Source organism: Falco naumanni, chromosome 5 (genome assembly GCF_017639655.2).
Source record: "Falco naumanni isolate bFalNau1 chromosome 5, bFalNau1.pat, whole genome shotgun sequence".
Classification (NCBI taxonomy): domain Eukaryota; kingdom Metazoa; phylum Chordata; class Aves; order Falconiformes; family Falconidae; genus Falco; species Falco naumanni.
This window is the reverse complement of record NC_054058.1, coordinates 55,958,514-55,984,467: the sequence shown is the minus strand read 5'-3', so window position 1 is coordinate 55,984,467 and position 25,954 is coordinate 55,958,514. Positions and strand designations below refer to the sequence as shown.

The 25,954-nt window shown below is 40.3% G+C and overlaps 1 protein-coding gene across 11 annotated transcripts in view; it reads left to right on the top strand.

Moving 5' to 3' along the window:
• GRIP1 (glutamate receptor interacting protein 1) overlaps nt 1-25,954 on the top strand; it is a 328,611-nt gene that overhangs the window by 300,740 nt on the left and 1,917 nt on the right. For 7 of the 11 annotated variants that reach the window (XM_040595938.1, XM_040595939.1, XM_040595934.1 and 4 more), the window contains 10 exons: nt 2-147; nt 5,614-5,758; nt 6,809-6,948; nt 7,120-7,308; nt 10,738-10,891; nt 12,629-12,829; nt 15,160-15,271; nt 15,417-15,461; nt 17,925-18,158; nt 25,022-25,168. In XM_040595938.1, the coding sequence (XP_040451872.1) occupies nt 2-147; nt 5,614-5,758; nt 6,809-6,948; nt 7,120-7,308; nt 10,738-10,891; nt 12,629-12,829; nt 15,160-15,271; nt 15,417-15,461; nt 17,925-18,158; nt 25,022-25,168 (1,513 nt within the window). The remainder of the gene's footprint in view (nt 1; nt 148-5,613; nt 5,759-6,808; nt 6,949-7,119; nt 7,309-10,737; nt 10,892-12,628; nt 12,830-15,159; nt 15,272-15,416; nt 15,462-17,924; nt 18,159-25,021; nt 25,169-25,954) is intronic. The other 4 variants (XM_040595944.1, XM_040595935.1, XM_040595943.1 and 1 more) reach the window with 2 other exon arrangements.

Below are 25,954 nucleotides of genomic sequence, written 5' to 3'. Positions count from 1 at the left end.
GAACGGGGACGCTGGAACTGGGTGATAAGTTGCTTGCAATAGATAACGTTCGACTTGACAATTGCTCAATGGAAGATGCCGTCCAGATCCTTCAGCACTGTGAAGACCTTGTAAAGTTAAAGATCCGCAAAGATGAAGATAATTCCGGTATTAGCAATAAGCCTCTTGTAGATTGTTGTGTATTTTCAGGATTTTTAGAACATAGAGTTGTTCTTTTGCACTTAAATTTTTTTCTAAACATGGCTGATTTTTGCTAATGCTAATCAGAAAATGTCACACTAAAAAGAATTGTAATGGTATATAAAGTTTTAAATTTTCTCAGTGACTATATTGCCTGTAGGAGCTGCACTGGACAATGAGGTCTTCAGTTTTCTGGAAAGGCAATTTCCACTCAGGTGCAGCCATATAAGATTGATCTTATCTCAGCATATTGACATTTTCTCTGCTTTTAAGATTGGGATCATGGTTAGCAAAGCATAGATCCGTGGGCCTCAGTTCTCCAGCAGAGTGGTGAAGTGCATGCTTTATCCATAAACTTATGAACTTGACTTCACTATGACTGTTCACACGCTTGAAGGTAAGTAGGACTTGACACTGTGCTGGATGGCTGACGGAGGAGCCGTGTGTGATCAGCCCAGTGGAAGTAATGTAACGGAGCTGTGATCATATTGCACACCTACATCTATTAATATTCCTGGATCTTTCCCATTATGGATTCCTTAAAAGCAGAATTTCTACCTGGAGATAATAGAGTTCTGTTATGCATTCTAGTGGCAGTTAGGCAATTATAACTATCATCACTGCTAGGTTTTATTTTACAGTGTTATGCAAAAGCGTGAACTGTAGATTCGTTTGTCTTAAGCTTTATACTATCTCACAGCAAAAAGGCACAGCCTGCCGCACTTTATTATTTCAAATCAAGTGCAACTCTTGATATGGTATTTAGACTTCTGCTAGAATGCTCTTTATCTTAATTGCTTTTGAAAGCAAACAGAAAGTATCTTCTCAGTATGATCAGTACAAAGCAAAGGTGGATGCATTTAGCACCTTGTGCAAATTGGCTTTGATCCAGCAAAGTGAACGGCTGCTGCTCGGCAGGGTATTGTGGTTAGGTCCCTGCAGGTGGGGAGGTGGTACCCATAATTGGTCCATCTTGGACACAGGCTCGCCAAACTGGCCGTGGGCTGGACATCCAAAGGGGCACCCGACTGACAATTGCTTTGCAAAACTGAGCAAACCAGATACATTACGAAGAGTAGACTGCAACTGCCCTTGGCAGAAGATTGACGTGAGATGTGCCTGTAGAAGGAAGTTTGAGGTTTCTCCTGCACAAGACGGTGTCTGTCTTTTAAGTGTTTGTGGCACCTGGGATCCCCCCTTCCCCTCATTTGGAAGATTTCTCATTAATAACCCTGCAGAGAAATTACCAACAGACTATAGAAGAGGGATGTGAGTTAGAGCCATGTAAAAGAAGTATTAACTTCTCCCATACTTCTAAATATTGTGCGTTTGTCCTGTATGTGTCATGTCATCCCCCGACTCCTCCTCACCTTGGGGACTTAATATTTTTCTAGGGCAGCTTCCATTTCCATTGGTATTGATACACATTTTCTGTTGCTGTCACTGAAATGTGCATTTCAGTGTCCATTCATGTTCCGTAACATCTTTGCTCTCTTAGGTATTGCACACCATGGTGGCTGGTACAGGTTTTGGTCTCAATGGAATTCTTATTCCCTGGTTTTCCTTTACACATTCACATTTCTTATTTTACAGTTACATCGTATATCTATATCAAGATTCTCACACAACTATAGTGTCTTATCCAGACATGGTTGGTGTAACTGAACAGATTCAAATGTAAATGGGCAGCTACTCAGAGACCTACTGAACAAAATTATCTATACAAATGGTTCTTTTAAGAGTTGACCAAGTGTCAAGGTGTAGTTGAAAGTATTTATAGCAGGTACTTTGAATTATTTCAGGTATATTTCAGGTACTTTGAAATCCTAAGTGAATGAATGCCTCCTGAAATGCTGAAGAAAATTTATTTTTAAAAACAGTGGCAAAACAGTAGAAAAGATGCAGCAAAAAGTGTACCTCAGTTAAAATATTTTTTTGTTTATTTGCATTAGTTTATTTATGAAAGTCTGTTTTCACAAAGGGAAAAGAGGTACTTCTCAAACTCAACAGACAATAATCATCAATAAATACCCCAAGAAAAGAAAAGTGTGATGCTAATAGATGAGTGGGCGTGGAGCACTCCAAAACAGTTTCTAAATCACAGAATGAAATTAAGATTTAAACTCTTCTTAATTTTGCATGGCATGCTTTTTTGAGGAAGAGATGGCAAGGAGCAGGGGTTCTTCCTCCCTAGGTACTTGTTTCCATGTTGTCTTTCAAATTCTTTCTGTTTAGAATGATTTTTATGTATTTCTAGCTTCTAGCTCTTCTTCCTGCCTTCCACTTTTCCTTCCTTTACTGTCTCTCCAGCTCCTCCCTTCTTCAGGCAGTTGTGTGTGTCTCAGAGCCGCCAGGGCAGGTGAGGCCAGCAGCAGGGTTGTACATGCTGTATGCTCTTTGCCCTTCTGTCTGTGTTGATCAGATGTTACTCTGAAGAGCAGGAGGCTGGTGGACAGAGCAGAGGTGCTACAGCAGAGGGGCTACTGTCATTAAATGTGGGTTTCCAAGAATTATCCACAGTTAAATCATGAGAAAACAAAGAAGGAAAATCTCAAAAACATGATACCCCAAACGATGGTAGTCGGATTATATTTCCTCCTCAGGTGGAAGTATGTTTTCAGACTTTTTCTCTTTTCTTCTTTCCCTGTCAGCTTCCCAAATCAAGGGCAATTTTATCTCCTGATTAACCTCATGGCTACCGCCCTCTTTTGAATATCTGAGTTCTTCGTTTTCATGGCAAAACTGGCCTTCGTTGTGAATCCAGGCCACATGCATGCCATGTTCTTGGATAGCTCACATCGCTGCTGCCTGGAAAGAGCACCGGAGAGAGCAGCATAGCGATTTGACATTTATCGCATTCTGCCATTAATTTTCTTAACTATGCCTAACCAGAAGTCAGACATAATGGACCGGTCTCCTTTCCAGTCATTCACTAAGATCAATAAACTTCCAGCTCTCATGTGGCAGGGCTGCTGTATGATTAATAACTTCTTACTCACTTACTGTTGATAGTGGAGAACCATCAGTATTGTGTTGACCCTTAGCAAATACTGGCTATTACATTTTCTATTAGCTTGGTGGATTACTTGTCATCCTTCAGTTGAAGTCCTGTACCATGTCAACGCCACACTTGTGTAAACGTTGTCAAGCATTAGGTCCCAGGGGATCTGTTGTTGTTCCATAAATGCTCTAGCAAGCAAGCAAAAGCTGCCACTCTTCTGCTGTGCAGTGGCAGCTTACGTGATAGCCAGCTGTGTGCCAGCCAGAGGCTCTCAGTGGGGTCTTGGGAGTAAGGTGCTTCTGGAAAGAGCATGTCAGATAAAGTGTAGTTGATGTGAACTAGGCCAGAATGCTGATGATAATGCCCCAGGTAGGAATACAAGGCCAGCACTGGGCATGAAAATTCCAGTATTTTTTGCTGAATAAACGCCGCTAATTCTTCTCTCTGTTGACCCTATGTGTGTACCATTTTCTTTGTGGATAGCTAGGGGGAAATAGGAGGGAAGCTAAAGGGCTAAGTTTTCAGCAAATTGAAAGCAACAAAGTAGCTCCAAAGATAACCAGTGTGTTGCCAGCTCTGCTTACAGGTACCACGTTCAGCATTAAAATAAAGCAACCTTTTGAACATTTGCTAGTGATGCAGATAACCTTTTTTCCTTTTAAGGTTTTTCTATCTACAGGAACAGAAATGGGAACATGTGAATTTTCTAACTTGTCTCATGTTAGTTCTAGTAACATATATGGAATGTGCATCCTAGACATTTTCCACACTCACTGAGCTGTTCAAAATGTCATTAACCACTGATCTAGGAAGAGTGACCCCCCAGGCCAGACATCCTGGCTGAATACCAATATCATAAAATGGGTGAGGGAACATTTGTTATTTTGACCTGAGGAGAAATCTGGTGGGTTACATTTTGAAATATCCCTTCACAACTCAAAGATACTGCAGTTGATTGTTCTCCTGCTGTGATATTTTTTTATAGTATGTGAAGAGCATGCACTGTATAAATACAGGAGCCTTTCTTGTTGCTACAACACCTGTTGGGTATTGTTTATGGAAAATACATTTTATTTAAGGTTACCCAGTGATACGTTCTTCTCCATTTCTGATGATTGTTTGGAGAGACCAGAATTTCAAAATAATGCAAATTACTTCGTGCAATATAATGAAATCAATTCTAATGGAGTTATTATTCAACTTAGCTGATAATTCAGAATATAGACGCTATTTCTGGTTCTGTTACAAAAGCTTAAAACTTGTCTATCAAAAACATGGGATATATTTCAGGTTCTCTTTGTAAGACAGCTCCTCATCTTATAATGACTTTTGACTTTTCCCATGATTCTTTTAAGGAAGTTTGGTTTGAATACTTTTGAATTATCTTTGGTTCTAAATACCTTCCATTCAGTTCAAGAAACAGATGAGTACCGTTATTTATACAATTTTAATAACTTGTCTGTTCTCTAATACTGTGCCCTTGCAGCAAAGGCGGCCAGCAGCCTCCTGGGCTGCATCAGGCAGAGCGGTGCCAGCAGGCTGAGAGAGGTGATCCTTCCCCTCTGCTCAGCACTGGTGAGACACACCTGGTGTGCTGGATCCAGTCCTGGGCTCCCCAGTACGAGAGAGACACGGACATAGTGGATCAGGTCTAGCAAAGGGCCACAAGGATGATGAAGGGCTAGAGCATCTCTCCTATGAGGAAAGGCTGGGAGAGCTGGGACAGTTTAGCCTGGAGAATAAAAGGATAATATAACGTAATATATACATATAATAAAAATATATACATTATTATTATATAAATGTATATAAATAACTGAAGGGAGGATGTAAAGCAGATGGAGCCAGGCTCTTTTCAGTAGTGCCCAGTGACAAAACAAGAAGCAATGGTTACAAAATGAAACACAGGAGGTTCTTCCTGAACATCAGGAAACACTTTTTCACTGTGAGAGTGACCAAGCGCTGGCACAGGTTAACCAAAGATGTTGTGGAGCCTCCATCCTTGGAGATATTCAAAAGCCATCTGGACATGGTCCTGGGCAACCAGCTTGGGCAGGGGGGGTGGATGAGATGAGCTCCAGAGGTCCCTTCCAACCTCAACCATTCTGTGATTCTGTAACAAAATAGCTTGAAGTGACATTTTAATATGAAAGATGATCAAAGATTTTAAACAGTAAAATTTAGTCTTAATAGGATGAGGGGAGTTTTTCTATTGATTTCAATGTAATCAGGTTTTGGCAATTTAAAAAACCTGCACAACAGGGATTTATTTTTTCTTTTCAAAATAATCCAGTAGAGTATAATTAAGAAGTGTATGTGAAATGTAATCCTTTGAAAATGTTGTTTGATTACCATCACTAGACTGAATGTGCTATTTTTTTCATTCCCTCTTTCATAAGAAACCAATTGCATCCCCTTGGCATTTATTGCAGATGAGCAGGAGAGCTCTGGAGCAATTATTTACACTGTTGAGCTCAAGCGCTATGGTGGGCCTCTTGGAATTACAATCTCTGGTACTGAAGAGCCATTTGATCCCATAATCATTTCCAGCCTTACAAAAGGAGGATTAGCTGAAAGGTAACCTGGAAAACAAATTATTTTTCAATGTTCTTTTTGTCAAGATAAAGATTTATTTGTTTACCTGAAGATGCTAATTTTCATGGTTTAGAAATTTGTTTTTTATAATTCTTCGAATCTGAGTTTATAATCTTTTTGCTGGTGTGATCATTGCCAAGTTCAGGAGCATGAGCAGTATCTTAATAGGCTGTTCTTGCACATGGTATACAACACAGAGCCGAGGATTGTGGTCCTTATTCTAAATCACCTAGGAAAGACTCCTCAATCAACTAGTCAGTCACAGGAACATTTTAGCAGCCTTTAAAAAGCAATAGCCTTGTACAGTACGATAGGCTCTTCGCATGTCTAGGTTTATCTGAACTTATTGTATACATGCATTGCATCTGTACGTGCATTTGCATGCACCATAGCAAGCATTATCCGGGGAGCAGAAATGCGCCTCGTGGTAAGTGATGGATAGAGAATAATGATAATGCTGAGGTCTTCTATTGCCTGTTATTTCTAAGATAGGTGGAGTTACTGCAGCTGGTGCCTTTGGTGTTAGTTTCAAAGAGAACTTACAGCACACAAGACATGATACTGTGCACAGCCAGAATAAACAGTGCATTTACACAAAGAGAATCTATTTTCTTCTCTCGATGTGATCCATCCTGAGAGCCCCATTGGTGAAATAGCTAGTTATATGCTCACACTGCCATTGTCTGTTCTGTTGTGAGACTTCTAGAAACTTGACTCATTTCAGAACTTACTGAGCTGTCTGAGATTGCTCTTAAACAGGTGGGCTGCAATGAATATCATCCATAGGTGATTAACTCAACTGCTGCAGAAACACAGAAATGCACATCTCCATGCCTCAGCTCTGCTGTTGTCACTACAACAAAGGTGACTTGCTTTAAGCGTTTCTAGCAAAAGAATTACTCTGTAACACAGCTATAAAAGCAAAATGAAAGAAAGGAAGATGAGACTTTCATGCTCCAAATATGCAAAGAAATTGCCTTTGTTGCTTTTTATGCTCTCTTCTCAATGTTTTACTTCTCTCTCTCAATGTAGGACTGGAGCAATTCACATAGGAGACAGAATCCTAGCAATAAATAGTAGCAGTCTGAAAGGAAAACCTTTGAGTGAAGCCATTCATTTATTACAGATGGCAGGAGAAACTGTCACCTTGAAAATCAAGAAGCAGACAGATGGTGAGTATGGCCAAGAGTAGCATCAGTGGTCTCTAATGCATGTGTTACAGATTAACAAGCATTTAGGCCATGCCTGGAAAAGCATCAATGTCAGTAGTCGGAAGCATATTCCTAGAACTGCAGCAAAAGAATGACCACCACCACTCTTTTTTTTTTTACAATCCTGTTCAGCTACCAGTCCCAAGAAATTTTCTGTCCCTGTGGGTCACGTAAGTGAACTGAGCGATGCTGAAGATGAAACCTCTGCTGCACAGAAATCTGGCAAACTCTCAGACTTCTATTCCACTACAGTCCCAAGTGTTGACAGTGCAGTAGAGTCGTGGGATGGCTCTGGTATTGATACCAGCTTTGGAAATCAAGGTACCATCAAGAATGCATTCGATATTCAAAGCAGAAATTATTGCCTTCATGGTTGACCTTCCTTTGCCTTAAAGAGAACTTTATCTGTACCAGCATTAAACCTTGTACTCTGTAATGTGCTGATGTCTTATTATGACCACACTCTCACTGGGCAGTGTGATTTCTTACACTTGGCTGGCCTCAGATTCCTTCTTTCATGACGATGTGGTGTGTTATGAAGCATTTATCAATACATTAACAGGTTTTTGTTAGCTTTACTGACATCTGAATAGCCCAGTCCATAGCTCATCCACAACTAAATGAGTTTATCCTTCAAGTACAGATCAGTGCAAGACATAGAACACACTGAAGATGTTCATGAATTTGATGCCCATATGCAGTAATTTTTAACTGACAACAGATTTATTATAAACTGCTGAAGGAGGAATGTTAGGTGTTGCTTATGATTTGTAAGTCTTTTGCTTCTTCCTCATTCCTGCAGCATTAACATCTAACTTTCAGCTCTCAAAAACAACCATTCTATTTAAAGACATGGTTTTCCTTAATGATAAATTTTGTACTTGTTTGACTTTTTTTAGATAGGATTTTCAAATAATCTCATTTTAATTTGTAAGTCACATTTATTCAGGCAGTGAGGGACACAGGCATCTTGTAATATTCTGGATAACAAGAAATATAACTTCCACACAGCTTCAGTGTTTTGTTTAACTCTTTAAAACATTTATTTCCATAATAAAACGGGGTTTCCTACTCTCTGGCAGGTATTTGGATGGGTAGATACTTACCTTGATTTTTTTCTCGCTCACTCCAGTTGCACGCATTCTTTCAATTTTATTTCTCTGTTTCTTCGTGTTGCTTTTCAGGAGCATGGGTAGCAGCTCCTGGACAGCTGGTTTGTACCCTTACACAGAGAACTGAAACAAGCCTCTGCCCAGCAGATTTCCCATGTAGACTGATTACTTCATTGCTGTTCTCTAATGTGTCTGCTCAGTGATAACACTGGCAGTTTCTTCTGGAAAGCAGAACACTTCCTTTGAAATCTGCTGAGCTACCCGAGATCAAGTAGCAGCTGATGTCACTACTAGTGGCCATTTTTTTTCTGTTCGTTAATTTTTAAGTATTTCTTAGCCTTACTGTATATTTTTAGCATCAAAACTTATTTAAACAAGACAGTCTCAATGCATTTAACTATAACTCCTGTTTTCTACATTTTATTTTTAATTTACTGTCACATAGAACATTTTATTTAGTACTCAATGGTATTGGGCTATATTCCCCTGTGTAATTTGTATTTCACTGGAATTAGCTGAAAAGAGAAAAGGGGAAAAATTAATCCCAACTCTGTTTTGGTTAGTTTATCAGAATAAGTCAAGTTAGTTTTTCTTCTGGTATTTTTAAGTTCTAAGGAGAAGGATTGCTGAAAAAGTACCAAAATGAAAGTTTTCATTTCCTGGATGAATTGGTGATATTTGGAGCGAATTGCTCAACTGTGGAAAGGATCAAAGCCCTTTGCTTTCAGAAGTCCTGATGATTCAGATACGATGCCAGAACTAAACCAGTATCTCAAAGCAGATTTTTTTATTGCCTCCTTTGAAAAATCAGCCCAGACTTGGCTGGCTACATGACACTTCTGCTAAACAGCCTGAGTGTAATCAGATTTGCGCTTTATCCCTTGCTGTGGTACTAATGTGACCCACATTTCTATTAAAGTTCATTCTGTCTTGACCTGTCAAGTTGAGTTTGGCTTCTCTCCAAACTTTCTTGGCATAAGCACAGGCTAAGCAAGTTGAGGAGTCTGGGGAATGTTTCTGGAGCACCAGATAATGCTTTATCCTATTAGTTACTAATTTAACGCTGGTGAGCAATCTTTTCTCTCCTTGAATTAATACCCCAGTTTGTGCCTTTGTCTGTTGTGTCTGCCTTACAAATCTGGAGCCTTCCCCACACGGCAGTCACATTCTCATGACCAAAACCCTTCCTAGAATCTGAGAGTACATTAATGACTGCCAATTAGCTGGAAAATGCACAACAAGTCTGTAGTTACGTGGGATTTGAGGGATACAGGTCTAGACTGATTTATGGAAGCAAAGTGCTCTCTCTAAAGAGATGATGGCAGTGATATTTGTTAGTCATCAACAAAATAAAACTTCTCAATCCAATATGCACTCAGAAAACACCAACAATAGAGCTAGAAAAAGAATATGTCAAGATGAAATACATATATAGCAGCTCTACCATAATGGATTTTGTTTACCAGATCAGCATCAGCTTGTGACAAGTCAATCCATGTGTTCTTCTTGATACATTACTTGGAAGCCAGACTGTCTGGTTCCTACTTGGAATTCAAATTACACTTAATTCAGTTATAGAAATACTATTGAACTAATACCAGTTCTGCTTGTATGATAAAAGCACCCAGAAATAAACTCTGCAGATATAAAGGCTGTCTGATGCCACTTACACAGCCTTGAGATACTTGGAAATGGCTGGCAGAGGAATCACTTCCTGCGAGGTGAACGTTCCAAGGGTATAATTAGTCCTAGGCATGTGTGCCCACCATGTGATGGGCCTTCTCCCCATTGTCGGAGTCCTAGCTAAAACCAGTAGCTCTTAAGTGCGAGTCCCACTTCCACAAAGGAGCAAGCACACAGAGATTCCCGTGTTGGCCTTTGTGCAGGGCAGCTCAGGCTGTGACAGCACAGTCTTGTGTTTGTATTAATAGTGCCTCAGTGTTACTGCCTCGGTGGTGCCGAGACAGCCGCCCTCCTTCCCGTTCTGGCATTACTCCGGTTAGTGGTCACTCAGGAGCCTCTGCACCGTGCCAACTTTTGCATCTAGGTAGCTGTTCTGCAGGTTGGTGGTATTGTGCATAATTGACACTAATATGTCACTTAATTTTTGGCTGCATTGCTTCCAAACTTGAGAAAGTTACCAGGAGGAGGAAAAACCTTTCTTGCTAGTCATCTGAAAAGTCAAGTTGATGGAGTTTTTTAATGCATCCTTGCAAACTCTTTTTTCAATAGGTCAGAAGTGCAGTTTTCTTAATAGCTTAGATTTAACTTTGGACATGTTGCGCATGACCATGTATCACATCCATAACACATGATTTATTCACTGGTATTCAATGTATGATGTCAAATTGGAAATCGATGAATTGTGAAGATATCTAGAACTAAATATCAGAAGGAGCTGAGATGTAAACAGTGTTAGATATATTTAAGATTTTGCTTCCAATGGACTTCCACAGAAGCTCTAGAGCACACCTAATTCCAGGCTTAGTTTAGGTCATAAATAATCTGACTGCTACTGCCCCAAAAAAGGTAACAATCGTAAGTCCTCATCCAAGTTCTAGAGAACCCAGCTTCAGAGATTTGCTTTTCTGTCATTACAACATATACAGTGCCATAAATGTATAATTCATCTTTTTAGGACACAGCTATCAGGCTTCAGGATACAGCTTCAATGCCTATGAATGGAGGAGTCCTAAACAGACTAGTTTGTCCCCTCCAAGCAAACCACGAAACCACCCATTTCATGATGCAGGGCTGAGCGATGATGAATGGGACCGTCCTACTGCAAGCAGGTAAGTTCCCATGCGAGTTTCTGTTTTCTGATTTGCGGCTGCAGTAGTGCCTCAAAAGTGAACACTTACTGTCTGGAATGAAATTACGTTTTTCTAACGCAGCCGTAACAGCTCTTCCTTTAAATATGACATACAGTATTTCATGAAGCTTACTAGGGTAGATTAGTGATGTTTATGGAAGATCATGATTTATTTTGAGTTAGTTCAGACAAAAACCCACAGCCTTTATCTCTTAAGAATAAACAAACAAAAAAACTATGGCATTCCCCTGGGTAAACTTCAGAAAAACCCTGCTTGGTTTTCCACTCCACAAAAATAAACCTACAAATGAAGTGGCTAAAGACAACTGGAATGTTAATCTTTTGTCTTCCATGAAACCTCTTCATTTTGATTTGAGCAAAGAAGCAGAAATTACAGTCTGCTTCCATAAATGCTTGAGACATCTGCAGTGATTCAGTTGGAGAACAAAGTGATCCAGGCAGAAATATCTTGTCCAAAGCTATGGTAGTTTGCCATGCATCCATTCCTCCTCTTACAAGAAGTAAATCTCCTTTTCAGTGAATTGCTCTGCAGGCAAAAGAACTTCCTGAGGGAAAAATGCTTAGCTGACAATGCTTGGAGATAATGAAAGACTTTTATTCTCTATTCTAAGGATGATCCGGCAGTGGAACCACTGCAGAGACTTGGGTAGTTCCTGCCAAAGAACAGTTCTTCCGAAGACAAGGGAAGACAGGCATCACAGTTGGAAAGATTTCTGTGCTCTTTGTACCCATCCTCAGGACTTGCAAACATGCATGCCCTTCATTAGAAATACAGTTTCCTGGTGTAGCAGCACAATGAGCCTGAAATCCCAGTCTGTGAGAAATTGAAGTTTAGTACTAAAGAAAACCTTTTTGGTTCCTGTATAAATATACTGGATAAGTAAATCCATAAGGTCCAGTCTGTTACTTTTGAAATACAAATCAAGGCAAAACTTTAGTGCCAGTGCTGCTTTTCAGAATCTGAATGACAGATCCTCTGATACAGTATATTGCCCAGTGGCATTTTATCTGGAGACAAGTCTGGCAAGATGATAGCTAAGATCTGGGCAAGAGTGAACCCATGGTCTGTATCCAGCTCCTTTGATCCCTACTGGCCCGAAGCATACTAGAAGTTTTCACAGGCTAGTAGTGGACAATATTTAATAAAGGAAATGACCATAGTTTTCTTCATACTTCCCGATCTTGGTAAGTTAATAGCTTTAATTCAATAGCAGCATCTTTATCCACAGTTAAAACCCATGTTTTGTTTCCCAGGGGAGATGCAGTCATAGATTCAGAGCACCTGCTGGTTTTGCAGTTACATAATAATACGCTACAAAGTTGATAAGCAGTGAACTGGGAAACTGGATTGTAAAATACAGAATCTTCTAAATGAAAAGCATGTATTTACCAATTTTTAAGCACTGTTCAACAGAAAGTATGCACATTAAAGACTCTTGTTCTACTTGTCAATGTGACTTACACCTGAGAGTTATGGCACAAATTAAAATAATTATTATTTTAACCCCATAAAATGGATTATGCCACACCTGATGTTTTCCTATACCGAGTGCTGGAGTATTTGAGAAGGGCATGTCTGTTTTTGTAGGCTGTTACAGGAATCCTCAGAAAACCACCTCTTCTCTGCCTCTAGCTAAGCAACTTTTCTTCTTCTCTGACACTAAAAAGTAATTTTTCTTACCTTTATTTTGTGTAGCACAGCTTCGAAGAATATGTGGCAACAGAAGGAGACAGAGACACTGGGAGAGAATCAAGAAAACCATCTAAAGCAAACTTCTGTAGAAAGAGCAGGGGGAGAGAGCATCAGGAGTATGAAGAAAGAGAGCAAGATGTGGAAAGGTGTCTCTGGTGGGCAAAGAAAAAGTGGAGGACAGCTGGAAGAGTGGAATACTGCCAGGTAAGAGAACAAAGAATAAGATCCAGCTGGGTGGGGGCAGGGGAAGAAAGGAAAACAGTTGAGATGAGAAAAAGGAGAAAAACAGGGTGAAAGCAGAAAACACATCATTAACATGCCATTCAGTGACAATGAAATTTCAGTTGGCAAGCTAACGAAACCAGAGAGCTTAAACCTCTCTGTAGCCTGGTGTCTACCAATCACTGGCAAGTAGGACAAGTCTTAGTTTCTGCTCCAGGGAAAATTTTTTGAACATTGTAACAGTACTTAAAGGAATGAGTCCCCCAGATCCTAGAACATCCTACCACCTCCTGAACTGAAAAAAAAAAAATTGTTCGTATGACATTAAGCACCAAATCATAAGCACCTGTGTCTTCATATCTGTCCCTCTACCTCTCCTTCAGCGTTTTTATGCATCTAGATTTCTGATGTCTCTTTGAATAAGAATCAGAAAAACAAATATATTCTCAAACAGTATTTCACATGACATAAAATCAATCTCTCAGGTTATAGGAAAAAAAGCCATCTAGATGAGAAATTATTTTGGTACCTTTTTTTTTTTCTGATGCAGTAGCTCAGCTACAAATCAGTTTATTCACATGGCTGTAATGGAAATGCAAAAGTTGAGCATTTCACACACCAGGAGACAAGGCTCAGAGAAAAGGCAAAAGTGGTGAGGGCAGAAAAAGAAATTGCTTGAGCTAACAAGAGGTCCAGACATACAGGCCTCATGATTTCAGATTTCGCAGAAGTCAGAGAAGAAATGGACCTCCAGTTCTAGGAAATGCAGTCTTTGCTGTCACAGACAATCGTTTCAAATAATCCTGTTCATTCACTCAAGTTCCATTTTATATTATAATATTAGTATGCAATCTAAAGAAAGGTATTATAATGGATGAATTAGTCTACGTTTAGCATTGGCTGTTAAAACAACTACTCAGGTTTACTGAAAGAGCCAATTTCAGAAGTCAAGGATCTTTCTAAAGCCATGTTTTAAATACTTTCTTATCTTGCCTGGGAGGAATTGCATCTGTGGTATCAGAGTGGGGGTTATCACCACTGCTGTACCTATTGCAATATCTGGGAAGAGACACTGATACTAGGTGGAGAATCATTGCAATAAGGGATTGAAACGGCTGGCTGTTGTCTGCTTGGCTGATGGTAGCTGTAAGCAGGCGTCTCTGAGGCAGAGTATGCTGTGTGTGAAGCAGTCAAGCTGTCCTCTGTTGTGCTGGGCTGTTCTCCTACTTAAAAACTTTTCTATTAACAGTGTTACCTTCATGCTGTTCTCAGTAATACGTTGTCAAGCAAGGCCTTAGATGCTTCCATAATAGCCTTTGCTCTGGTTATGTGCTGTTAAGCACCACTAGCTGCACTTGTGGGCAGCTGCTCCAAAGTAACAGCTTGCTGCCACCAGAAGGGCAATTTCTCATTTTCCTTCCTCATCCTCCCCCTGTACCTTTCACATAATCAGCCCCCTCCCATGCAGCAGCTCGGATGCTTGTGTGAAGCCTCGTTGAGCTGATTGCCCTTACTAAGACAGCAAAAGACTCGTGCTTCCTCCACACACACGCATACGCTGTAATGGTGTTGTTTTGGGATGTGTTGCTGCAGTCCAGAGTTGGTGTTTTTATCAGACCTCTCTTGCTGGGCAACTTCATCAGCATCGCTGTCACCAACATCTTGTTCAGGAGTGCTAGTAATATGGCTTCAGTGCGTTTATGAAATATCAGATTGCTAACCCTCCATGCAAGACAGTTGCATCCCTGGAAATTTCTCTGTGCTTGTGTACGAAATGACTGGGGCAGTTTATATGACGGCAGTCAGGTGGGCTTCAGTTGATAACAATAAGTGCAGCTTAGGCTGAAGGAACCGGGTAAAAAGCACCACATCCCTCTTCTGCAAAATGCTGTTTGAGGGTTCTTTTCATATTCCCTGCAAGAAGTCTGTGAGGTTGAAAGGTTTTATTGCAAACATCTGTTGCACGGAGCAGCTCTGCACACAGCTATTAGTGTGTTAATTTTCATAGGGAGGTCCCGGTTTCAATCCAGTAAAAAGGTGTATTGAATTGTTCTTGGAATCCATTTATCTCCTTACTGAATAACTCGACCCTCAGATCCTGCCAGCTGCTAGCGACTGCCAGGTTATGAGAAGACTTGTCTGTCGTGTGCTCTGCTTGTCCATCCAGCCTCTCCTGATCAGCAGCTCTTCCCCACTCTCCTGCCGTAACGTTCTGTCATTCAAGTTGCAATCTGTGGCAAGGCATGTGTGTAAGATATATTTTCTGAGGGACAAAAAGTCCACATTTTTTTAACCTCTCATTGTAAATCTAGCTTCGCAGGTACCCATGATAACACCGAGGCTGACCAGGAGGAAAATTTCTGGTCTCAGGCTCTGGAGGATTTAGAGACCTGTGGCCAGTCAGGAATTCTGAGGGAACTAGAGGTAGAACAATCTTAACCTTTCTTTCCAATTGTAGAGAAATATAATGGTTTTGGTTTGGTTTACATTCATTTTATTTTCTCCTTTTTTTCTTTTAAGTTGCACTAATCACACCAACTCATTTAAAAGCTTTAACCCCTCTCCACAGGACAAGGCTGACAGGCGTCTGTGTTTGAGAAACATGACTCTCTTGGTACCTACCCTTTACCTTTATATTTTTGCTTGTGCAGCTGCCTCCCCCACCCCTAACCAGAGCTGTTTTCTTTTGTACAATGCAACCAAAATTCTAGAAACATATTCACCACAGAGCTTTTGACTTGCAGCTTCTGCTGTGCATAACCGTTGATGCTGTCTGCACAGGCAGCAAATGGCACAGAACTTCTTATGTGGGCATAACCTTCCCGCAGCAATGCATCCCATTCTCTGACAGACGCTTTATGCAGCTTTTCTTAGCATGTTGTAGGTTGTCTTTTAAATGGAAACTTAATTTGATTAAGATGAACATAAAAGAAAATCAGCTTTTCAAAACGTTTACATATAATCTTACCGCTCTGCAAAAAAAAAGCTGCCAATGTGAGAAATGTTCGTTATACAGTGGTTTCTTCACTATGTAACAAATTTTCACATTTCATCCTGAAGTTAATTCCTAACCTTACTTTGTGTGACATTGTGAAAGGGGGTAGTGGGGGAAGGGAACAGAGGCAGAGTAACTTTGAGTCGTTATTTTTCTAATCACCTTTTCTCTAAATTGTCTAATCAGAACAATAAAGATTATACTGCCACTTAAAGCTACAGAGTGAAAGGTCCTAAAATATTTTCTTTTATGTTCTTTTAAATTCCTGGAGCTGCAAAACTGGCAGAATCTCATTTTCATTTTTATGTTATATGAAGTCCTTTAGCAGCCAGGAGGAATGTGAGTGGCATAACTGGGTGAAAGTTTTTCAGTACAGATTAATTTACTCCCTCAGATTTATGGCTTTTGTATTGCATGTACGGGTAGCAAAATGTGATTCTCATCTATTTGTTATTGCAAACCAGACAAATGCAGGAGAAAATGTTATACTGGTTTAATTCCATAGTTAGATATGGTTCAGTACCACAGGCTTCTCTTGCAATTTTCAGTATTCAGAGCACAATAAAAGGATATGGAAATAGATAATTCCAAAATGGAAATAGATCATTCATGCTGACCAGAATTCAGTTACTTCTACACATTGAATTTTCCTCAGCTTTTCACAAAAGTGAAATTCAGAACTGCAGGTGCTGTATCATTTATAGCATTGCGTTGTTGCACAACCCCCAGCTCTGAAAAGAAAGCAAGACTCATTCGGTGTGACAGGATGCCGAGAATGGCGATGCCTCTATTTTATGAAGTGCCACTGCGTAGTCAAGGACTCCTTACCGTTTTTCATTTCAAGGTCTTCAGCCAAAGAGCAAAGAAGACTGTTGTTTGCCAAGTCCTCTGGATGCTTCTGCTCTGTCAAGCAGTAGTATCGGTCCTTACTGAGCACAAGAGAGACTGTTAAAGGCTACAGTATGTTATCTTGTAGTGAAATTAGTGCTGGAGCTGGGAGAAAGAAGGGTGACAGACATGCTCACCGGTCAGAAGCAAACACTTACTTGCCTGCTTTCCCCATACATTTTCCCCCTTCCTTTTTACTTCTCATTTTCTAGCAGGCTGCCTGCATCCTGTCCCACTCCGAATTCAGGTTATGGCCTTTTAATTTCCCTTTCCACTTGTCCATCGGCACCAGGGAGAATAAGCAGGAAATTCAGTGTATCCTACCCCAGCAGTGGCACTTCTGTATGGTGACTGCACTGAAGTGCATTTGCCTCCCATTCCCCAGAGCAGAAAGTCCTTCACAAGGAAGAAGGCTCCTTGCTGTGCACGGGCACTTCTCACAGCAATCCGTTCCACCCAGTGGATGAGATGACTCCCATCCTCATCTTTCAAGATTTCACCCTCCATGTATTCCTCCATCTAACATAAAAGGCTAGCTTTTACTGAGATTAAAAAACCAGCAGTAAGACAGGGGCTGGTGTCTCTGAAGTATTAGTGCCAAGTTGAGGCAGTTACTCTTGCACTTAGATGTTATGCACAGTTTCTTTCCAGGCAGTGAGCTTACCTGCACTGAGCTTTCCCCAGCCTGGGCTGTGTCTGGGCATGCTCTTTGCCAGTGCTGGCTCTAGAGCTGCCTGCATATTCTGCTGACTCACATTTTTTTACCTTGCACGCACAGTCTGAATTGTAAATGCCTTCCTGTAGCTCAAATTCCAAAAAATGCCGTTGTGCCGCAATTTAAATGTCATTTTATTTACATGTAAAATATTTTTAAAACAAGCAATTATACTACACACTCTTCGGTCTGCCGGGGGACTAGCTTACAAGCATAGCCATTCTAGTGCTTGGTATTTTAGTTTGAAATGCCATCTGAAAACTTTTGCCCACAGGGTTCTGTTACTGTTGTGTTTTGTTGTGGTCCTTTATTTTATAGTGACTTGCAAGCAGATTGAACACCTATCCTCTTGCCTTTTGCTGTGCCCTGAGTGATTGTGTTTTAACAAATAATAGAGATGTTTTTCTTAGTGTTATGAATTAACCACTTATTTAATGCACATTCTGTGTTAAAAATTAACCTGTTCATTAATACTTTAGGCCACAATTATGTCAGGAAGTACAATGAGTTTGAATCATGAAAACCCACAACCTCGTAACCAGCTGGGAAGACAGGCCAGCTTCCAGGAAAGAAGTACTGTAAGGCCACATTACAGTCAAGCTACTCGTAGCAACACATTGCCATCAGATGTGGGGAGAAAGTCCATGGCTTTGAGAAAAATTAAGCAAGAAATGAAAGAAATCATGTCACCAACTCCTGTGGAGTTACACAAGGTCTGTAATTTTTCTTCTGACAGCTTTGAAATAATATATTCAGCATAGGGAATCTAATTATATGGCAATACAGTAAGCACTTTTTATAATGATGCCACAGATGTAATTTTGGGGCCATGCATATTAGCTCTTACAAACACATTAATGATACATCCTTGGGGGGGAAACAAACAAATAACATGCATCTTTGTCTACTATTTTGTTTTACAATAAATTCTCAAAAGAGACTGCTCTTTTCCAAGGAGCATCAACTGGTAATTTGAATTAACAATACCAATAACTCATCTCTGCAAAATGTGTTCATTAAGAAAGCAAAGTTTAATTTCTAGAAAATACATTTATTTAGGCTATTACTCAGGAGAGTTTGGGGCTCCCGTTGGTCCTTTTCCAAATTAACACTCATTTTGAATCAAATTCGTGAGAGTCGATGTGCATGATATAGAACGTTATTTCAGATTAGCAATTCCTTCTCTTCTGATTCCTTTGTTCTAAAAAGGATAAATAATCTTCAGTCTTTTGCAACTTTTTTCTGCTCAAGACTGTGGAAGTCAACGTGGTGATATGAAGGTGGCTCTGCACCCCGAGGAAGTACTGGATAAAGTATTTTTAGATACTGCTGGTTTAAATTTCAAGTCCGGTGAGGCCATAACAGCAACCAGTTTCCAAAACTTTGGGGGACATTATAATGCTCTTCTTGACGGGAACGAGTGTCCCATCTCCTATACCCATCCTCCTAAAGGTCGGAGATCTTCCCAGAGAGGAGGCAGAAGCACAGAGAAATTGCATTAAGAGGTCACATGTCGTCATTCTTAAAGAGAGTTGACTTGCTTTCTAGTCCCTGTGCATTTGACCGAGTTTAGTTTGTAGTTCACTCAGTTTCATTCAGTGAGGTAAGGACTCACTGAGCGTGGGCTAAAGGAATGTTCGTAGACGGTACTAGAGAGGGGATCTTATATATGGAAAATTACTCCATTGCCAATGTAAACAATCAATAGGATGTGTTGTGATGGTTTTAAGCTATTCATATTTCCAGCTTGATGTGAAGTGATTAATGGAGTTAGTTATTGTGCTCAGTTTTCCTGAGGGGCGAATAAATGTGAGATACAAAACAAAACTATGCCAGCAGGCATTTTGTGGTGTGCTCATATTCAGCAAAGGCACAGTTTTCTCCTATAGAATATAAAGGCAGCCTTTCATGATAGATAAAATAAATCCTTTCCTGGAAAGGAGGAGTCAGATTTCTATTAGTGAGTTGGTATTCGATGAGAGCTGCTAGCTCTTGGAGTCCTGGACAGTACAAAATACCCTGTCCTTGAGCTTTCTCTGTCTTGGTTGTCTGGTTTTAAGATTGCTGACACCTTCGGTTTTAGTAATTTCCAGGTTTTGTTCAGACAATATACCCACTTTTCCCCTGTCCGCTGAGGTGATGTGGATGTTGAGTCTGTTCTGTCATCCAGAAAAGAGTAATTTCCTTTCTAAAAATCTACAAGTTGAAGTTACACCAAGGATTTTCCAAATCCTAATAGTCATTTAATAAAACCAGAAACCAGCGACTGGATCTTACAGTCCAAAATGGGCTTGTACACCTATGATCGCACATGCAGGTTAACCCAAGCGTCATGGGCTGCTTTTGTATTCATGCCAGTCTTAGCAAGTTCTTATTTGTTAAGTTTTCCTACCGGTTCTTGTGTAGCAGTGTGCCTGTTACTTTCTCTCTCCTCCTTCATTTTTGTATTAGACCTCCAGTTTAACACTAGTTAACTAGTTAACAAGACAGCTTGTTCGATTATAGTTTTCCAAAAGAGCTGCAGTGCCACAGGAATGACTTCACTGTCAGAGAAATGCCTTGATTTAAGTATTTTTCATAACATATCTTGCTGGCAAATGTGCTCTGCCCTCTGCAGGCAACTATCGTATCAGGTAGGCCACTGGTGGGACAACCATTGGAATAAGAACTGCTTTGGAAAAGTGTGATGGTATAAACAGTCTTTGAAACACCATCTAAGGCATAGCTTGCCTAAGACTTACCTCAGCAAGACTTTCAAGCGTGTACCTGAGGGCACGCTGCTGAGCTTTCCCAGCTTCTTCAGCAGGACAGACCAGGTGCCTTCTTACCGTCTCGGTGCAGGGAGTCTGCATGCCTGTTGAGTCAGGGCCTATGATGTGCCCTACAGATCGGAGCTCATACCTTAAGTTTGATGTAGAAACGGGCTAGCTAAGGTCAATGTTCCACTGGTTTCTCATAACCTGACTGAGAGAGCAGGAATATATGATTCTACCAAAGAAAAAGCCATAAAAATGAAACGCCTCAATTGCCAGTCCAACTGTGTAGGGTAAGAGAGGCAAGGCTGGATAAAAACTGCTCAGGCTGCAAACACAAATGAGTAAGTCTAACAAAACGGCATGCTGAGCGGATGACACTACTAGCTTGTCCTTCTCAGATACAGTCAGAAAGGTAACACAGCCCTGAGGACTGTTTTGCTGAATGCTGCCAACTTTGCAGCAAGTTAACCTGACTTCTTCACGGCTCTTTCTTACCTCAGTGCGCTACATTCACCACATGTGTACTTGAACTGTCTTTGTCCTGAGGAAGCTAGGATTGAGATGGGTTGCACAAATCCCTTCAAATATTTGCTCTAGATGGTTTCATAAGTAATGTTTAATTTAGCTGGATAGCATATAGCTGTATCAGTACCCATATTTAATTAATGCCTTTAATTGATTTTATCTACCTAGGTAATCATATAGATTAATATTTTTCTAAAAATCGTAGTGGACCATTTTTTAAGTTTCGTAGAGCATGCATTCCTCTGAGAGCAAAAATATGCACTAGACATCAGATAATTTTTCAATATTATTATTGCAAGTAGTCATTAACCTAAAATTACAGTCGGTTAAAATACCTCAATAGCTGATCTGTGCAAGATGTGTGAATTTAAATTAAGCATTTTCCCGTGGATCTGAGAGACACAGCAACAGACTCAAAACTCGTAAGCTTCTTTTATAAATTTCTAACGATTTAATTGCTTATGAAATATGAATTAAATTTCCATTTCAGCTTTTTCCCTTAGGCTCCTGATGTAAATTTGAAAGTCTAACAAATCACCCGTAATGGAGATTTTGCTATTGAGATCAAACCTTACAAACAGTTGTGATCAGAAGCACAGATAAAGCAGCACAATTTAGGTGTTGCATGAATTGCCTGCGATCTCATACCCTTCAGACAGGCTGTACTGCTGGCAAGTAATGAGAAACCTGTGCGGTAGGGCTTTGCCCATACCTGTTATTAAATAAAAATCTGGGTATTTCAGATACCTGGGGTCTTACTCTGAGATTCCCTTTGAAGAATATATGCTTCCATAAAAAGTAGCCCCAAAATTATAACCTGTAATAAAAAGAAAGTTCTCTGCAGATGACTTACACCTAAAAAATGTGACTGCTGTCAAATGTGCAACAGAGTTAAATCACAACCCCATCCCTTAAGTGAGTAAATAATCAGTTTCTTTAATTTCTAAGCTCCTGTTGAAACAAAAGTCAAGAGAAGATAGCCATAAGCAAAGTAGTTTTTAAAAATATTCTAGGACCTGTAGGTCTGAAGAACCACAGAAGTAAGAAAATATTTTGGTACATAAAAGTTGTAAGTGCAGGGTAGTCAGTAATTGCCTTCCACAGTGCTCAGCTCATATAAATCAGGAAAGTCCAGCCTGACTGAGTGGAGGGGTAATAAGACTTCAGATGATCATTCTCAGGTTCTGCTCCCCTCCCTGCCCCCACCATTGCGGTACTTGCCACCATCCCTCTACAGCAACACTCTGCTTTCATGCCCCTTACTGTTTGCAAAGCTCCATTTTTTGACTCACAAGCTAAGGTGAGCTAATGTGGAATGGCACTTCCTATAGATCTGTACAGCGGAATTTGTATGTATTTTGTTTGCTAATAGACCACTCAATAAAACCAGGAAAAAAGCAACATTGTCTTAGAATTAGAAGATATAAATGGGACCACCATCTGTAGTATGCAGAATTATCGTCCGCTCCAGCTTTGATAAGGTCTTGACTGTAATTGAGTGTCCTGTTTGGGATCTGAAAATTAAAGGAGGATGTTGACCTACTGAACAGAGTCCAGAGGAAAACAAGCCTTGTTTCACATCACTGCAGAGAAGGAGAAAATAAAGCAATCTTGTTTCTCTGTGGATAGCAGCAGACTTAAGTCTCTAAAGGGTGATGTACTTTAGACCCAAGGAAACCATCTGACGCACTGGAAGGGATCACTTTATAATAGACTGTGGAGTTTCCATCAGTGGACATTTTAAAAAGCAAGACAGATAAACGTCTGATAGAAATGGGCTCGATGCAGTTGATCCTGCCTTAGGACAAGAATACAGTCTAGATGACTTCACAGTCCTCTGTTTCATATGCTTTTGTAGTTCACATGAGGTTGGATCCAGCTCCAGTGCCTGAAGGAAGAGGAAGGGGAAAAGGAGTAAGTGGAAAGGGGATGTTCCTTTTAAAAATCGTGCTGTCTGTGCTAGAAGAGCATGTAGGTTTGTAAGTTTTCTCTTAGGCACTGTATCACATTTTTACATTTACTTTTCAAGGCTTCTTTAAGAAGCAGTTAACATGAAGCACTCCTATACTTTGTGACGGTGAGGAAAAAAATTACCTCATTTAAAGAGAATTTGTGTCTTGTTCCACTGCTAATTACTTTTCATTCTTGCCAGGAAATGCACACAAATCTGTCAAGAAAATATATCTCCCTCCTTTATCTATTTTTCAGTCTTGCAGAATGGTAGTCTTACAGCACTTTCGTAGCAGCTTCAACCATACTTCAGATCAAAGCCATGTTATACATGCTGTGATAGCACAAACAAAAGCCTCTGTTGATAACAAATTATTAGAAGTTTCCCAGAGTCCTGCTGCTACAGCAACTGTTGATAAAAATAAAAATCGTTCTACGATGAATTATTTTGGATTTGCAGATAGTTTTTTCAGTAGCTGAAATGCCCATTGACTCCCTAAAAGTCATGCTGAAATGGAGGAAGTATGAGAGGTTCAGCAAGAAGTTACTTTGGAGGAAGGTGGGAGAAAAGAAGGCAAAGACCTTAAACACAGCAGCCGCTGGCAAGTTTAAAATGACAGCTTATCCCCAAAAAAAGGCACTGGCAGGGAGAAAGCCTTCAGCTTGGTTAGTGCGACTTTAGGTGTGGCTTTCTGCTTTGCTGTACTGTACAGAGGGAGGAAAACAAGGGAGGAGGAGGAACTGGTGTAAAGGAAGGGATGAATACTGTGTGTGGGTATCTGAGCTTGCCGTGGCGTGAGGCCGAGATGTTTTCACAGCAGCCCAGCGATGCACCACCCGCGTCTACAGCCAGAACTGTGCTAATGCTGCAGCAGCTGGCATATCGAACTTCTCTCAAGAGCTGCCCAGGATAGCTACCAAACTTACTTGTGAGTGTTTTCATTCTGATTAAAGCACTGCTGATATACCAGTAAAGTCAAGAAAACTGCAGAGAGCAGGAAAAAAGCCCCAAATCCTTCACTCCTGTTTTGAGACAACCTTGTCTGTTCTTGCTTCCCTTTTCACAATGGCAGTTAAGGCAGGACCTCAGCAGCTTTCTGAAGGCAGCGCTAACCAGTGCTGTGCCCTAGTATTCTATGAAATACTGACCAAGTTCTTGCAGCCCGATCTGAACGTGGTCTTGGCCTGTCTTGAGCAGGAGGTTGGACTAGAGACTTCCTAAAGTCTCCTTCAATTTGAATGTAATTCAGAAACACCGGAAAAGTATTCAATGGCTGGCACGCACAAGGATACAGCACATGGAGCATTACTAGTACCAAGCTATTATAAAATTACAGAGCACTCAATGTTGTCATTTTGTCAGCCAACATACAATAAAACCAGTATTTTGAACGCTAAGTGACATAAGCTGTAGCAGTAAAAGCACAGTTTTGACTGTGACTGTGTCTGCACACACATTTTGTGCCAGCATTAGTGTCAGTCAGATGTCACACAACTGACTCACACAATTTACTTGCATAGGTCTGCATTCCTGATGTGAGATAGAAGCAAGAAAAAATAAAAACCTTACAGAAATAAAAACCTAATCATACTGAAAACCTACAAAGAAGTATCTGAATCTTTTTCTACCAAATAACTAAATTCACAAAACTACCTGCGAGGACTTGTTCTCGGAACACCTGAAAAACCTTTTCCTAACAGTTTTACTTGTATTTTCTGCTTTTGAATGACCATCTCATGGCTATGTAACTGTAAGAACGCTGCCTGCAAGCTCTTCCAGAAGGACCCTTAGTCATACTTTCTTAACAGACTGCACTGTAGCTTATCCTGAGCACTTCTGAGATCAGGCTTTACCGGGTGAACCACTGCCCGGCCAAAACCATGCTGGCTAGGGATTGCAGTGCCAGTGGTGCTTATACCCTCTGGAAGTCTTGGAAGACGTGACACCAATTGCTTGGTTGAGGCTCCATCCCTGAAGCAAAACTAAACCTAATCTTGTACTCAAAGCCTAACAACTAGAGAACAGGGTAACAAAAAACTAAAAGACTCAAATTACACCACAAAAGGTGGGCTAAATACCACAGATTTCCAGCTGGGAAGCAGAAGTGAAAAGGGTTGTTTATTACTGAAGAATAAGGTGGCTTCTGAGAAGATGATTAAAATGTCAAAAGGGGGACAACTCCAATACTGTAAGTACCAAACAGTAGGTAAGTGATCTCTCTAATGTGGAAAAAAAAAATCCCCAAAAAACAACACTAAAACCATCCTAGGAAGAAAGCCTGCCTAATATGTGTGGACAAACTTTTATTTTTTTTCCTTCTCATCACATCACATCACCTCCACAGGTAACTTTGTACAAGGACTCTGATGGAGAAGACTTTGGGTTCAGTGTCTCAGATGGTTTATTGGAAAAAGGAGTGTACGTTAAAAACATTCGACCAGCTGGCCCTGGCGATCTGGGAGGTTTAAAACCATACGATAGACTTCTACAGGTAATGTTTCTGGCACTACATAGGCTTAGCGTGAAGGCACGTAACACCCAGATTACTTTGTAAAGAGATTTGTAACCACACTAGAGGGTGTTTGGATATCTGTCTACACAGACATGATTGTAGAAAAACTGCATGAAGTGTTTTCTTCACTTATTTGGAACAGCCTTATTATTTATATTGCTTATTATAATTGAAATTATGAGCAGTACTGTTCTGTATTTCTGCTGGGAAAAGATATTTTTAGGGGGATGGGGAAGGACAAATGATCATAATTTCTCTGCGCCACAGGCCCTGTACTTTGCTTGGAGCCTCAGTAAGAGAAGGCAGCACTTCACGGTGACTTGGGCTTTTATGCAGTGGCACTAAGGCTAGTTTTTTCTGTGCAGTCATATTTATATAAACAAATTCTTTCAAAATGTGAGGTATTTCAGAACTCCGAAGGAGATATACAAATGCTCACTGGAAAGCTGGAACTTCCCAAGGCATTTACAGACAGATGTGTAATTTTTGCTGTTCTTGATACAGATTTGAGTGCTGTGCTTAATCCAAGTTGTTGACTGACGTCAATTAGCCCAATAAAATAATTTACAAAAATTTAGATACATATTAATTAAAACCAGAGAAGACCCGAACTGAAATTTTAGATGTGATCTATTGCATTTAAGTTAATGAACATCATGAAACACAGAAAAACTATGTGCTGTTAAATGTCATTTGTAGAGTGGGCATTGTGACAGCTGCCAATAGCTATCACCAGTGTAAATACGCTACATGCTGTTAAACAGT